At 39.1% G+C, this 17,235-nt stretch overlaps 2 protein-coding genes across 2 annotated transcripts in view; both read right to left on the bottom strand.

Annotated features, from left to right (window-relative positions):
• The window catches only part of LOC124393520, a 243,501-nt gene extending 236,767 nt beyond the window's left edge, over positions 1 to 6,734 (bottom strand). Inside the window, 3 exon segments of the mRNA XM_046861414.1 lie at positions 90 to 178; positions 2,310 to 2,368; positions 4,206 to 6,734. Coding sequence (XP_046717370.1) covers positions 90 to 178; positions 2,310 to 2,368; positions 4,206 to 6,710 — 2,653 coding nt within the window. The 5' untranslated portion in view covers positions 6,711 to 6,734.
• A 7,388-nt stretch (positions 6,735 to 14,122) lies between these two features.
• On the bottom strand, positions 14,123 to 16,387 carry LOC124393521 (protocadherin alpha-4-like). The gene has a single exon (XM_046861415.1). It carries the CDS (start codon positions 16,385 to 16,387, stop codon positions 14,123 to 14,125), a length of 2,265 nt encoding a protein of 754 aa, XP_046717371.1.
• Between the last annotated feature and the right edge of the window lie 848 nt (positions 16,388 to 17,235).

Below are 17,235 nucleotides of genomic sequence, written 5' to 3' on the forward strand. Positions count from 1 at the left end.
TTTCATGTGATCAAGACCTTTAGAGAAATTTGAGTCTTTTTGAGAAATCTGTCCAAGAGATACTCTTGAAAAAAATGTAAGAGTCTTACCTGCAGCACTGGACACTGTAGGCCAGTTCTGCACAAGCATTCCTTGTGCACCCTGCATCATAGCTGAGGTCTCCTCCATGTGAACGGAGCTGCAACATAAACATTTATAATTTGAAGCTGCACTACTGACAAAGTTTCTGTTATTGAAAAAATCAGTATCATGTGAGCAATAAGATTTTACAAAACTTATATAAAAGTTGTTATATCAGAGTACTGCTTGTGTGCATGTGTATGCACGTATGATATGCATCAATGATTTCATATGGAAGTGTGTGATTTAGCAGTATGAGCATGTTAACAAGTATGTTCATGATCTGATGTATCTGTGTATGCGTGTGTACGAAAGAGAGAGAAAGAGTGTAATTCTGTTGTACTTTGAGTCATGAGTGGCACCAACCATAGAGAGATGCTGAAATTGAAAGTGACAGACAGAGAAGGTGTTATGGGAAGGGAAAAAGTGATAGGAGACGGCAGGGAGAACTGAAAATAAAAGGTGATGTACTTATTTGCCATATTTTGTCATTACTGTCAGTAATTGTTCTGGTACATTATCTCAAAAACTGTTTGGAAAATCTCAATTATTCACCCTCTACTCCTACAAAATACTCTAGCTGATCAAAAACTCTTTGTCCTCAAACAACCTCAGTGTTGGCTCCTGCAGCAATTAGATGTCAGCAGCAAGCATCCATACATTCCTAATGAATAAATGAGACACAAAGAAGATGCATGTATAGCAATGTATCTGCAATGCAGCAGAGGGTGTGTCCAGCTCACTAAAAACTCTTTGGATCTGTTTCATTGTATGTTCTCTGTTTGAGTAAGATAGAGAGAGACATACTTAGGCTGTGATGGATTTTTTAATACTATTAGAGCTGAAGATTATCCTGTGATTTGCTGGAACACAAGGTTCATATTATAGATATGGCCAGAGAACTTGAGAGCTTTAGATGTGATTGTTTAAAACAGCAATTCAGAGCCAGGAATGAATAATGGTACTGGACAGGTTGGCCATATACACAGTTCCAAAACACAAGTAATAAAGATAGATGGATAATGTAACATTTTAGCTAGACTAAGCTGTCATCTTGAAAAGAACTCTAGTTGGTTGTTTCCTGAAACACCTATATCATGAATGCTCAGCCAAAGTTTTTGGGTAATTTGCCCTGCCTATTGCAACCTGCCAGGGCCAACTTGCTACATCAGGCTGGGACACAGGGCAACAAAAGTCACTTTGAGAACTGCTCTATTCACCTTCTTCTGCATATGTGGTCTCAAAAATGCCCTTGATTTGCCAAAACAGTAATTTAGATGCCCATTAGTATCTGAGAGCAACTAGTTAATACACCCTTGATGACAAAAGTGTTTGGTGACACATTGAATTAATATTGAATCCAAGTAAATATTAAGAATTCCTTCTTAAATGTGTTTTTGTTCATGCTCGCAATACAAATGCATGAAACAATTCATGGGTGTTTGTGTCTGTGCGTGTATCACATTAAGTGTGTGGGTTTATCTCATACCAATTCCTGAGTGTGAGATGAAAAAAGTGAATATAAATTTTATGATACAAATGCATGCATATAAATACACACACTGTAAATGAGAAGAAAAGGTTATTATGCAAAAATACATCGTATGTGTATGTGTGTGTGTGTGTGTGTGTGTATGTGAGTGACTGAATGAAAGGAAAGAGTGAGAGGGGTAGGGGGTTGGGGGACTTTTCATCACAGTTTGTCCTTCAAGCTCAGGACTGAAGGACCGAGCATGTGGTACAGAGAATGCTGATGACCTATATCCTTCAGATCTGCTTGATTGTGTGTGTGTGTGTGTGTGTGTGTGTGTGTGTGTGTGTGTGTGTGTGTCTGTTTGTTTGTCTGTAATAAAAGCAGACACTGCTGTTGGCTACAATAGTGGTTATTTTACAATGGTGGCAGCTTCTGGTGCTCATCATGTCTGATTTGTCTTTGTACTGCAAATCATTAATCTCTTTCCATATACCTATTATTTGTTCTCCAATGTTTTCTATTTTATAGTTTTTTGGGTTTTTTTAAGTGGAATTGTTCTTACTGTAGTAAACATATAATATGATGGAGAACGATATATACTCAAGATTCTTGTGTACAAAAAAACAAAACAAAAAATAAAGGATTGGATTTCTATACTGCTTTGTGTAGGTGCAGACTGAAATGGTTTGGAGAGATTAAGAATAGAAGTGCTTACCTCTGCACTCCTGCCTTCAAAGATGCAGAGTACCGCCAGTCAGCATTCGGTCCCTTGGGCTGAGAAAGACAGAGGGAAAGGCGGAAAGAGAGAGGGGTGGAACAGGGTTAGAGAGATTTTCATCAATAAATCATGAAGCTATGTATGAGTCTCCTGAATGAAATTCTGATATGAGCTGTGTCTAACAGAGATGCTCATAAGCTCTGGCCCTGGAGTTGCAGTATTTATTCTGTGTATGTTTTTTTTGTAGATGTGTATTTGTGTCTGTTTAGGACCTCATAAGCTCTGTAAGGTGCCAGGGGCTACTCAGGTGATTTACTGCTACATCAGCTGTCCAGCAGATGGTTTTACCACCATGTCTTCATTATATCCCACTCTTTGCCTATAACCTCAATCTACAGTCCACATAAGCACCATATTTCCAAAAAACAATTTCCCTTTTAATTTTTATGCTCCTCCTACAACCCCCCATTATTTACCTAATTCACTTTCACTAAATAGAATGACATCATCTTAAGTAACCAGCTGACCCTTTGTATGTAATGTGATATTACAGCATCCTCCATCCCAAGAGCATTGGCCACAAAGCCACTGAAACCAGACTAACCATTAACCATTAGCAAATGAACAAATTAACCACATATCGTCCACTACAAGTACAAAAAATACATGAGTACATGAGATGTTAAGAGTGATGGGCTGCTTGTGTAGACCAACAAAATGTAATAAATCCTATTAAAGTGCATTTTAAGTCTATTCAGAGCACATGGATGTACAACTCAATAGACCTATAAGCATACTTCACAAATCTGCCAAAATGTCCACACTGATCTACTGATACACTTTTCAACAGGCAAAGCTTTGTGAAGATCACCATCCAATCTTTTTATATTTGTCCTAGTAAAGAACTGGGTTGGGTATGTGCTATATTACAGCATTACTAAGTGACCCAGATAAATTGGATAAATAATATTCATGATCAGGTGAATTCAGAGGGGAGGGAGCATGTGCATAATCACACAATCTAATTTGCCAGACAGAGAATTAAATCAGGAGGTTAATTTCTCCTATACAGCAGATAAGGGCCATATCTTTAGGCTTCTAACACACAAATTGCTGTTTCACACACTTCCTCAAAAACTAGGCAGCAATCTGAGTCTGACTATTTGTTCTTTATCCCAACATTGCAAATCTCTCAGATTTTCAGCCTAAATATAGTAAATCTACCCTGGGTCAACTAATAACCAGTTGAGATTAGTTATTTACAGCAGACCTACAATAGTCCTGTCCATTCCACTGATCATGACTACACAGCAATTATACATTGGCCACATAGTACACAAATATTGTGTAAAATGCCAGCATCCATTGTGAAAGTATTTAAGAACATTGTTAATGCATATTTTGTTTTGTCTTTTATGTTTTATATGTTATCTATGTGGTGCAGTGTTTTTGAAGCTGCTGTGTGAATTTGCAGCTATTGCAATAAACCAGTAATAAGATTAAAACATTCTTAAAAGGTTCCTTAGATATCTCAGTTAGATAAAGGTAAATATTTACATATTCACAAAGGTAAATATCTGGATAAGGAGGTTCAGCTCAGGCTGGAAGTGTTAAATCAAATACAAAAAAAATATCTGGTATTCCTAAATAATGCACCACAGTGCCATACATTTCTCAGATATGAAGTACACCAAGCAAGTAGAAAAAAAGTCAAGCTGCCTTTAAATATGTAAATGGATCTATCTCAGTTGTGAAAATAACATACTGCCCATTTCTATGATAAAAAATAAAAGGTCTTAATTTAATATTTGGTGAAACAAATCATTGCTAACAAGAACATCTAGACAGAGTGCATATACATATATGTACATATGCAATAATCTAAAAACACACCTGTATTGCTGCATCGGGCATGCTGAGTCTACGAACAAAGCCACTGCCACTTGTAAAGAAGCGCTCCGAACCCCATGTCCCACTGATGGGCCGGCCCGTGTTGTAGAACATGAATGTGTCACTACCTGATGTGGCAGTCATACAGGTTTTGTAACAGTATGTTTTGGTCAGAGAGCCATTACCCCGAACCTCAATGTAATGAGGTTCGACTTTGAGATCTCGGCGGAGCACCACATTGTTGTTGCCCTGAGACCCTCCACCTGCACCTCCTCCAGACCCACCATCTTGTGTGCTCTTCTGAGACACACAGCAGGGTGAGCATGAGCCAGGTTGTGTACAATAGGCATGGCACCGGACTATTGCTAACACCACCACGGTCACCAGAAACACAAAAGTTGTGGCACTAAGAGCTACAATTAGGTAGAGTGTTACTTTAGAAAAGAGAGGTGTGCTGTGAGGACGAACTATCTTTTTGGGGTCAGGTGCAATTTTAGGTGGCACCTCCATAACAGCTATGTTAATGGTGGCAGTAGAAGAAAGAGCTGGATCTCCATGGTCTTTTACCAACACAGTGAGACTAAAAGAGGTTGAGTTGTCTTCTAGGACTCGACGTGTTGTACGAATCTCCCCCGTGTGCTCATGTACTTTGAACAGGTCTAGATCAGAGGACTGATCCAAAACATAAATGAGCCAAGCATTTTGTCCAGCATCTGCATCATATGCAACCACCTTGGTGACCAGAGCACCAGCTTCAATGTTCTTCAGCACTGTTTCTGTGGAGCGTGTCCCATTGGCTGGAGGGTTCACAATCTGAGGAGGATGATCATTTTGGTCCATTATATAGATGTAGACAGTGGCCACACGACTGAGGGGTGGAATGCCCCCATCCTGTGCTTTTACCTGGAAGTGAAACTCCCTAAGTGACTCATAATCAAAGGAGCGAAGAGCATAAGCTACACCTGTGTCTGGCTTAATGGAAACATAAGAAGTGACAGGAATTCCATGGTTGTTGTCAGTCAGAACGGTATAAGTTATTCGGGCATTTTCATTCACATCTGAGTCAAGAGCTTTGACAGTGCAGAGAGAGGCTCCAGGTGCATTGTTCTCCATAACATACACAGTGTAAGAGGTCTGCTCAAACCGTGGTGGATTGTCATTAACATCTGCCACATCCACCTGAATGGTTTTCTTTGAAGAGAGGGGTGGAGTGCCACCATCTGTGGCACTGAGGGTCACATTATAGGCTGCTGTGGTTTCACGGTCCAAGAAGGCAGAGGTTACTAAAGTGTAGTAGTTCCTGAAAGATTTTATTTTAAAAGGAAGGCCGGGTGGGATCTCTAGCATCACTTGCTTATTTGGGCCAGAGTCCCGATCAGTCACACTGATCAAGGCTACAACGGTGTCAGCACGGGCATCCTCTCGCACCGGGCTGGACAAGGATGAAAGCACAATCTCTGGAACGTTATCGTTCACATCCACTACCTCCACCACCACTTTACAGTGGGCAGCAACAGCAGCTGGTCCTTTGTCCATGGCCTGAATGTACATCTCATACGAGTTTGTGTCCTCATAGTCCACATTGCTCCGGACTCGGATTTCTCCAGTGTTGGTGTCCATGCTGAACACCTGCCTGACCCTTTCCGGAGTGTAACTGCTAAACGAATAAAACACCTCGCCATTTGTTCCCTCATCCTGATCCGTGGCGTTTAATTTAATAACTAGTGTGTCTTTTGGTGAATTTTCCAGCAGTTTCACTTTGTACACAGAGTTGTCGAACACGGGATTGTTGTCGTTTGAGTCTAAGACGCGCACGTTAATTTTCACCGTACCTGTCAGTGATGGAGTGCCGCCGTCAGACGCTGTCAAAATCAACTGATGATACGGCGTCTGCTCGCGATCCAAAGGCTTTTTTAGCACAAGCTCGACGTGTTTGCTGCTGGGCGACGGTTTGTTGGAATCGAGAGCAAAATGGTCGTTTGGGCCGAGCCGGTAAAATCGGACTGAGTTGGTCCCGACATCTGGATCCAGAGCGTGCTCGACGGGAAAACGAGAAGTAGGGGACGCCGATTCCGTTATTTCCAACTGGTACTCGTCTCTTGGGAACTGCGGCGCGTTGTCGTTCACGTCGACCACCTCCAATTCGATGCTGTGGACCTCGGAAGGGTTTTCGAGAAGCAGATCAAAATTCAGAACGCAGCCGCCGCTCCTGTCGCACAACGCCTCGCGGTCGATTCGCTCGTTCGCGAACAGTTTTCCGTTTTTTGGATTCACATCTACGTACCGTTTTCCTCCGTCGGCCGTTACCTTCATATTTCGAGCCGAGAGCTTTGCAACGTCCAACCCCAAATCTTGCGCAATGTCACCCACGATCGCTCCTTTGTCAGATTCCTCTTGGACTGAATAGCGGATTTGTCCAAGTACAAGACCACAGCAGAGGAAAAAGGTCAAAAATGACAGAAGAGGCACATTTTCCCCACAGCTGCAGCATCTTCCAGTAACAGCCATCACGAGCTCCCGAAATGGCCAAACGGATTAAAAAATCTCTCTTTGCACCAATGCTTGCCTTCCCACCACGGCATTAATGTGGCCTAATTGTTGTCCATTTCTTGTAGATGACGGTTTGGTAACGAATTCCGGTGTAGATGAACACAGATACACTCAGTGGCTGCATCCATGTTTTCTTTGTCCGTGGTCTCTTTGGTTTTTTTTTTTTTTTCCGCCTTTGCGCGCCGTTAGCGGGTGTGTTGCCTGCCGCTGGTACTCTCTCTTCCTCTATCTCTAACACACACACACACACACACACACACACACACACACACACACACACACACACCCTCCCCTTTCTCCTTCCTATGTATGATTTCATCTCATTTCTATGCTGCTATGCTTTTTCAAAAAGCGCCACAGAGCAGCTGTGATTTCACAAGTAAACCAGTCTTTCCTTCATATAGTTCAAACTCCACAGAAGCCTGACAAAATTCAGGAAAATGTCTAGAATAGTTTTGCGGTTTACTTTATTAAGCTCTGGGTTGCTGATTGGAAGGTCGGGGGTTTAAGCCCCAGTATCACCAAGCTCCCACTCCTGGGCCCTTGAACAAGGGCCATAACCCTCTGTGCTCCAGGGCCACTAAATCAGCTGATCGCTGGGATATGTGAAGAAAGAATTTTACTGTGATGTAATGAATGAATGTGATCTGGCTAGGAAAAAGCCATTAACTTTCATTTTTAAAATCCAGCATTTTGTTTAGTAATCAGAACCCTACTGGCAAACTATGAACTGTATATAAAAAATAAAATCTGAATACTTTACATACTTTAGAGTAGAATATATTCACTTCTATGAAGACTTTTATGGAGCAAACACAATCCCCCTGACAGATTGGAAAGAATAGTCAATAGTTCTATGATTTTTCTTATTTGTTTTTACTTTCTTACTTAGTCTGTGTACCATTATGTGTTGCACATTCACCAGCTATACATAAGAATAACAATAAACACCTGACTTAACCCTTGTGTTACATTGCAGGTCAAATTGATGAATTTTAAAGCTTAGAAATCAAAAGAAAATAGTTACAAATATTATTTTCAGTATGAAACTACATCTGCTTTAAATTGCTCTTCATATTCCTCTTAGCAAGACTTTTACATAAAAAAATGGTGAAACACATTATTCTTCATTCCAAATATACATCAGGCAAAACATAATAAAGACTGTGCCAGGGCCCACTAGAATGGCAGTGACTTGGCAGCAAGCTGGTCATGCCCAACTCAATATAGAAAAAATATTTTTTTGAAATGACTAATCAAGAAGGAAGATGTGTTTTTGGGAGAAGTGAAAACACCTGGATAAAATGCATTTACATGCATATTTGGGGGTCCTTATCCTGGCTGGTGTCAATAAATAAAAACGTTAATCAATGCAGGGGTTGTGCAATTCAGAGACAGGCAGGGTTATATTTTGTGCCACAAAGTCTGAAGACCTCTCATATTTTTGATAATTTAGAGACAGGAGATAGACAAGCTGGCAGCTATTAGGACAGTGTGGGACTCTATAACCCAGAACCTAACATCACAGGGGATGAAAGGCTAATGGCATTCAGAGGATGCTGCCCATTTAGGAAATATATGCCTTTCAAACCAGCTAAATACTGCATAAAAATCTTTGCAACATGTAATGCAAACACCAACTATGAATTGAAGCAGATTTTCACTGGAAAGCTGGTTGGAGGAGCACCAGAGAAGAATTGGGGTACTAGGCTTGTGCTTGAGATTGCACATGGTCTTAAAGGGCACAACATTAGCTGTGACAATTTTTTTCAGACGCGACAACTTGGGACAGAAGCTTTGAAAGAGAAGGCTTACAATGGTCAGAACGGTCTGAAAGAACATGGCTAAACTCTTTGCTCAGCTGCTGGTAACCAAAAACAGGGGCTCTCAGTCTTCCATGCTTGCCTTCACAGACATCACAGCCCTAGTGTCTTACTGCACCAAAAAGGGGAAAAACGTTTTGCTTATTAGCACTTTGCACAAAAATGCTAAAATCAGCACAAAAGAGGACCAGAAACCAAGTATGCACGTAGACTAGATCCTGGTATCAAGTAGAACTATAGCATATTATTTATGCATTTGTTTTAATGAAAAACAAGTGAATTATCCTCATTGAGCCATGATCTGTGCATATACATACAGTAAAATATGTAACATTTCTCATCAGGTTGATGCTGTAGGAATAAAATACCTAAAACGTTTTAAACACTGTATTGTTATTGACGTGCAAAAAGCATCTCTCTCTCTCTCTCTCTCTCTCTCTCTCTCTCTAAAACACTGTCATTTATTAATGCAATAAGCTGACACAATAACACTGACATTTTTTGACAATGCAGCTGTCTTTTCTTTGTATGTAAAAACAAACAGTGAATTGTGTATTTGCAGTGAGTTTTTATCAGCAGAGTGTGTTTATTTTATTGATTCTGATGTGGATTACAAAAGGGTGTAAGCATATTAATCTCTCACACACACACACACACACACACACACACACACACATACTGACACTCTCTCCTCTGAGTGAACATCACATACCACATTTTTATCTCCCTCTGCTCTAAAAACTTTTTTTTAAATGATATTAGCTTCCATCTGGGGAAGACAGATTAAAACATTGAGGTCTAACAAGATGCAGCATTTTGACATTTCTCACAGAAGAATGACTGTCCATATTCAAACTTCACATCACTTTAATAACAAGACAAAACTATGGGTCTGTGGCATAGAGATGATTGTTAAATTTTTTAGAAACTTGTATTCATTCATAAATTAAGAATCAATTCATTTCGTCTGGCCACCGAATATGTTCTGGTGCTTCCTGTCTCATCATTAAAAATAAATCCCATGCCTTTATCCTGACCTCTGTTATATAAGTGTGCTGAATTCGGACAGAAATGAACCCATCTGAGAGAGGCAGCACAGACAGACTGAACTGGAACTCCCCCCAGCAAGGATGCACCCAGGCATGCAGGCCACATTTAGAAAACCTAAGAAATGCACATCTCACTTCTCTCTCTCTTTCTCTCTCTCTCTCTCTTTCTCTCTCAGCCTCTTAGCTTTTCCAAGATTTTTTAACCCTTTACTTTCTCCCTGTCTTCCTCTTCTTCCTTTTTCCTGCTGAAATAGTGGTAAAAGGGAATGTGGTTAAATTTGACTAATTAAAGGTAATTTGTTAGTTTTTACTATTCTCATTAGAAATTAGTGTTTGGGGGCTGTTTAGATAATATAGCAGAACAGAACTACTGCTAGAGCAGATAAGAGCTATTGCTAGAGCATTAAAATTCCATTCAATAGGAGGAGAGTTTCAACAACCTCAAATATATGCAATAGTGGCCAAGTTTAGCTGTTAATTATTAAAAGTAAAAGTGCAACTGGTTATATTCTTACTCAATATTTTTTATCAATGTCAAGAATAATATTAATAAAAAATGCAGTATAAAGATAGCTATTATTTGTATGTGTCCATGAATGTCTTATTCCTCTTCTTTCGGCTTCTCCCATTAGGGGTTGCCACAGCGGATCATCCGTCTCTATACCACCCTGTCCTCTACATCTGTTTCTTTTAAACCAACTACCTGCATGTCTTCCCTCACCACATCCATAAACCGCCTCCTTGGTCTTCCTCTTTTCCTCCTTCCTGGTGGCTCCATCCTCAGCATTCTTTTACCGATATACCCCATGTCCCTCCTCTGCACATGTCCAAACCATCTCAATCTCGCCTCCCTCACCTTGTCTCCGAAACGTCCTCTCCAATAACCTAATTTCTAATCCTGTCCATCCTCGTCACTCCCAACAAAAACCTCAACATCTTCAGCTCTGCTACCTCCAGCTCCACCTCCTAAATGATGCAGTTTTGAGTTCCAAGAAGCACTTTGTTCTACTAGTTAGATAACAAGAATGATGCTATTGGTTTTGTCAAATAACATATTTGAATTATTATGGATAAATATACAAATTGTTTTTTTCAGTTAAGAACCTGACTTTTAAAATGAAGAAAAACTTAAAGATAATAAATTAAAGTTATTATAAGCCTGTCTATTTCCATCATAATGTAACAGATGTAAAAGTGTGTCAGTGCCTTCGCCTGGAGCAGTACCTGCTCTTCAGTTGTCCCCTGAGCTCAGACATGGGGACACGATCTTTTTTGCCTTATAATTCATCATTAACCAGTCAGTCACCTAAATGCCTTATTAGCTATTGTAAGAAGATGAAGTGGGATGAGCAATTACACACACAGGCACACACACAATGCTTGACATTTTTTTTTTTTACATTTCCTTCCATTGATTGATCCAAAACAATGGCATAAAATAAAATAAGCCTAATGGTTAAATCATGAGTTGAATTTCAAAGCAAGTATCTGAGGTTCAGTTACCACTACTGACAAAGGGTGTTAGTGAGCACTTCCTGCTTAAACTGTTTTGCTGAGCTGAACTCAAGTCTGCCACCTGCAGCCCCCTGAAAAGAACACCCGTCCCAGATGCACACACTGCACACTGCAGGATTATCTAATGATATTGATGCAATCTTCCTACTACTTCCTTAAAAAAAAATCCAATCTGCACCTGCTGACTGATCTCTGCCTTTGGATAGATTTATATAAATATAAACACTGTAATAAAACAATGCAGATTATATCATCTGTTACTAAGCAAATACGATCACATGCAGGGAAATATATATAATTCTTTGTATACATTTTTGTTTGTTTATAGAAATACTTTATATATAATGGTAATGTAATAATTTGATTCTGAATTTTGTTATAGGGGAGAAATAGAGGCTTAATCTTGGGAATCATTCATCTTAGATAGCTCTATGTGGCTTTAATTATTTAATCTGTTTATCTAGAGAAAGTCACACACATACACCCTCCCAGAGTCTAGCTCTCAGCTTGCCCACAGTTTTATTGAGCATGGATTCTTGAACATGGTGCAACAGTTCCTCTGTGTGAATAGTATGACTCCCACAAAAAAAAAGAAAAGAAAAAAGCTAAGAATAAAACACATGCAATCTGTTACAATAATGTTGCTTTGTGCTGCAGCAAAAGCTACAACTGAAGCCTAGAATGGATAGATATGAGGAGATTTAAAATGATTTACAATTAATCAAAGGGGTGTAAAATTTGCATTGCAGATTTGTGTAATTTAAGTGTAATAAGGTGACTTTTTTTTTAATTCAAATAGCACCAGCTTCAGCATAGGAAGAAAAAAATAGCAGACATGAAAGACTTTTGCTTTTTTTTAGCAAGTGCGTGAAAAAATGCAGGAAAGTTATGATATATTCAGTATATACAGCACTGTGCATAAGTTTAAGGCAGATGAAGAGTAATGCGCTAAAATTTTTAAAAGAATGATTTCAACAATAGAAGTGCTCCTTTTTGTGTAAAGTTAATGAGTAGAAATAAAATCTATATTTGGTGTGACCACTCTTTGCCTGCAAAACAGCATCAATTTTTATAGGTAAAATTGCACACATTTTCTGAAGTAACCCAGCAAGTATGTTGTTCCGAACACATTGGAGAACTAAGCACAGAACATTTGGGGATGTAGGCTGCCTCAGATCCTTCTGTCTCTTCAAGTAATAACAATTCATAATGGCATTTAAATCAGAACTCTTTAGGGGTCAAACTATCACTTCTAGGTCTCCTTTTTTCTCTCTACGCTGAAACCAGTTTTTAAAGACTATAGGTTTTGGGTCGTTGTCCTGCTGCAGAATAAATTTGGGGCCATTCACATGCCTCCCTAATGGCATTGCATGATGTAAAGTATCTGCCTCTATTTCTCAGCATCGAGAACACCATTAATCCTGACCAATTCTTCATTTGCAATTGCAGAAAAGCAGCCCCTAAACTGCAAAAAAAACCTTTAACATGCTTTGCAGTCACCTGCAGACACTTATTATTGTACTGATATCCAGACCTTTGACTATAAGAAACTGCCTCTTGCTACAGTCAAATATTAAAAAAAATTTAACTCATCAGTTCAGAGAACCTGCTGCCATTTCTCCGCACCCCAGTTCTTGTGTTTTCATGCATAGTTGCATAGTTTCCACAATGGAGGTATGGCTGTTTGGCCACAATGCTTCCATGAAGACCATTCTGGGCAGACTTCTCCAGACAGATAATGGGTGTATCTCTGTCCTCCTGGTATCTGCCAATTCTGTCCTGATGGCACTGCTGAACTTCGATGTTAAATAGGAAGTTAGCTTGTTGTGTCTTTCCTTTGTTGCATTACGTTTTCATGGCAGAACACTATATCTACAGTCCTCAGCATTTCCTATTTCTTTGTGCTTCTTGAAAATAGCTTAAACACACATCTTGAAACCCAAGTCTGTTTTCAAATATTTGAAAGAGACCTGGGAGAGACCTTGCTGAATCATTATAAATACAATGTGTCTGGTTGCTGTGCTTAGACTTGCCATGGTGTATTACTTGTGACATTAAACATCCTTTAACAACTTATCTTTAGTAGCAGAGTTTGGCTGGTACTTGCCAGTTTCCAACACAGCTGTTTCAGTTTCAGTATATGAATACTTTAATCTACACCTACATAGTAAATTGTTTATCATTAGCACCTGCTTGGTATTAGGGGCTAATAATACACCGTACTCAGATCATACATAATAATAATAATAATACATCTTACTTATATAGATATGTATATATCTTCATTGAATGAAAAATTTGCACAATATACATTATATATATATATATATATATATATATATATATATATATATATATATATATATATATATATATATATACACACACACACATATATATATATACACACACACATATATATATATATATATATATATACTGAAATACAAAATACAATTTAGAAGCGTTGTTTTGCCATTGGCAAGGCTAGCGATATGTATAGATTAGCATTTTATGTCCAGCATCAAGAATTTCTTTTAAAAGCTTGACAATTCCATGTATTAAGGCATTAACTGAATGAAAGGTGGAAGAAATGAAGACATTTGTAAAAGTATGCTGAAATAAGTAGAACAGTTAAATAGAACATATCTTTAAAAAAATAAATATTAAGTGTAACACACTAACACATTTATTTACACATTTTTATGGGGTCTTATAAATAAAATTTTCATTTAATCAATTAATTTGGGCCAATGTATTCGAGTAATCAATATAATAAAATAAAGAAAAGAAAAAAGGAAAAGAAAGTGAACGACTGATTTTGAGATATTTAAGATATTTGACTTTTAAATGTAGTGAAGTTAAAATAAAAGTCTAACCATTTTTAAATTTAAATAGCAAAAAGGCTGTAAGACTTACAAAAGGCTGTAAGTCTCTGTCAATGGTGCTGAAATTCATATACTCTAGTTCAAAATCTGTTTGCTCAAAATACTGCGGTTAAAAACATGCCAACTAAAGCTGTGCTCACCTTCCCAGTGCTAGGAAGACTTTGTGTCCTGTTAAAAGTGTCTCCTCCTTTAATCAGCTCTGCGTCTGCAGGCGGAAACGGCGAGGGGAAAACCACTACATCACTCTTCAGTGTGTCTGAGCTAAAACACACATCATACTGTTGATTGGATTTAGAGTAAGACCAGCTCCCGTCAGGGTGTGTAGTGACCACTGGAGCACTGGAGATGCTGAAAGCACCGTCTGTCCTGTAGCATTTAGCTGCTATTAATGCGATGAGGCTCAGTAAAAATATAATGGACACTGAGACAACAGCAATTAGCAGATAGAGATTCAGATTAATAAAATTGTCATTTGTAATCGACATTTGCTTTAGAGACGGCCGCACATCATCCATATTTTCCATAACCACAATTTCAATACTTATAGTTGTGGACAGTGAAGGTTCTCCATGATCCGAGACAGCAATAATAAGCGAGTGAGTTTTTAAGTCATTGTCACTCATTCGTCTTTTAGTCCTTATTTCTCCTGTGCTGGTTCCGATTCGGAAAAGATTTGATCCCTTTGGTTCGGTTATGTGATAAGATAATAGTGCATTATATCCTGAATCAGCATCTACGGCTCTGACTTTAGCCACAAAATATCCCGCTTCAGCAGAGTAGGGGATATTCTCATTGTTTACTGATCCAGAGTCAGAATAAGGAGGTAAAATTATAGGAATGTTGTCATTCTCATCCAGGATGAAGACGTTTATTTTGACTGTGCTGTTAAGAGGAGGAACACCAGAGTCTACAGCCTGAACTTGAAAACTGAAAATCTTAGTTTCCTCGTAATTAAAGGACTGCAGACTATAAAGTTGGCCCGTCATAGAGTTAATACTTAAGGCGGACGACGCGGCTGATTTGCCTTCCAAAATCGAATATGAAATTTCAGCGTTTTCGTTCGAATCTAGATCCATCGCTGAAAGTGAGTACAGAAGTGTCCCAGGCGGCAGGTTTTCTTTAACATACACACTTATTTTTGTCTTGCTAAAAATCGGAGCGTTGTCATTCACATCCAAAATGTGAACGTGAACCCCTGCGGCGCTGAAGAGCGGCGGATTTCCTTCATCTGTCGCTAGAATAGTTACATTGTACTGAGAAATGTTTTCTCTGTCGAGCTGACCGTCAAGTACAACCGAGTAGTAGTTTTTATAGTTCGACTCAAGTTTAAATGGCAGTTCACCAATCAGCCTGCAGCTCACTTTCCCATTGGTTTCTCCATCCTTATCTGAAACGGTAACGAGTGCTACAGCAGTGCCACGTTTAGCATCTTCCCTTAGACTCATCAGTAGCTGCGTTATGCTCATTTCTGGTGCGTTATCGTTAACATCTATTATTTCAACCAGCACTTTACAGTTAGCTGTCATTGGGGAAAGGCCTTTATCATGTGCTTCCACTCTTAACTCATGGAAAGCTTTATCTTCAAAATCAACGATGCCCTTTACTATTATTTCGCCAGTCTCGGCATTAATTAAAAATGGACCCAGATTATTTTCCTGGCCCTGAGTACTAAAAATATATTTAATTTCCCCGTTTAAGCCTTCGTCTACGTCGGTGGCATTTATCTTAATGATTGTAGTTCCTGGTGGTGCATTCTCAGTCACTCGAACTTTGAAAAGAGAGCTGCTAAACACTGGGGCGTTGTCATTTATGTCTAAAACACTGACCATAATCTGCAGTGAACCGGATCTTGGAGGTTTCCCTCCATCAAAAGCGGTCAAAATGAGCCTGATAACGGGTTCTTTTTCTCGGTCTAAAGCTTTCCGAAGAACAAGTTCAGCAGACATGATGTGCTTTTCACCGCTGTTCACATCTAACGAAAAGTGTTCGTTTGGAGTAAGTTTATAGTTTTTTACTGACAGAGAACCAACATCAGCATCGAATGCACTGAGTAACGAAAATCTAGCTCCCAACTGGACTGACTCAGATATATTCAGCATCTGAGCTTTCACTGGAAACACAGGATAATGATCATTCACGTCTACAACATTAACCGTGATTCGGTAAAGACTCAGAGGATGATTCACTAAAGCTTCAAAATTTAAAGAGCAAGTGAGGAAATTAGCACAGAGCTCCTCGCGATCAATCCTTTCCCTAACGCACAAAGCACCAGTTTTAAGATCCACTTGAAAATACCTGCTCTTCGGTCCAGGGACGAGCTGAAATGCTCGTGCGTCCAAATCGTCTACGTTTAGATTCATATCTTTAACCAAATTCCCAACAACAGTCCCAATATTTACTTCTTCGGAGACAGAATAAGAGATCTGACCATTTACTCCTCTACGCAAACATAGCAATAGGCACAAAATAAAACGCATCCCATGCATAATATCGTTTTGGTCAGCCATCCTTTGAGTTCTGAAGCAGAAAGCGGAAATGCACCGTCTGATATCATCCGGCTAATCACTGGCAATCCAGAAAACACATTGTCCGCCAGTCCGTATGAAATCGCGTCTCAGTTTGACTGCAAATCCTAAACGTCACCATTACCAAACCATCTAGGAAGCGAGGGACGTTACACAAATGTTGCGGTCTGCAGTGACACCACGTGGGCAAGAATACTGAAAGGATCATTACAGAAAAACCTAAATATGCATATACAGTATATTTCTAAAAATAGGTATTAATTATTGTTAGTATGTACTAATTTTTGAGAGTTTAAAACTCTTCTGTGCCACCATTGTTTACTTTGGACTCTGTGGGTCTTTAATTTTTCTTTCCAAATAATTTTTACTTACCTTGCTCAAACATGCACCCAATAAAATTATAATTTACTCTGCACCTCATAGTTATTGGGTTCCCACATTGTCTGTACACATACATAGCACTGTGCGTCACCAGATAAATATTTTTACTAGAAACACATCATGTTCTTAATTATAACTGTCCACACACCTACCATGCTTTGTTGGATTTTACAGGTGTAAAGGGTAGGCACTTTGTGTCCTGTTAAAAGTGTCTCCTCCATTAAAACTGATCAGCTCTGTGTCTGCAGGTGGAAACGGCGGCGGGAATATAACTATGTCACTCTTCAGTGTGTCTGAGCTAA

Source organism: Silurus meridionalis, chromosome 11 (assembly GCF_014805685.1).
Source record: "Silurus meridionalis isolate SWU-2019-XX chromosome 11, ASM1480568v1, whole genome shotgun sequence".
Lineage (NCBI taxonomy): Eukaryota > Metazoa > Chordata > Actinopteri > Siluriformes > Siluridae > Silurus > Silurus meridionalis.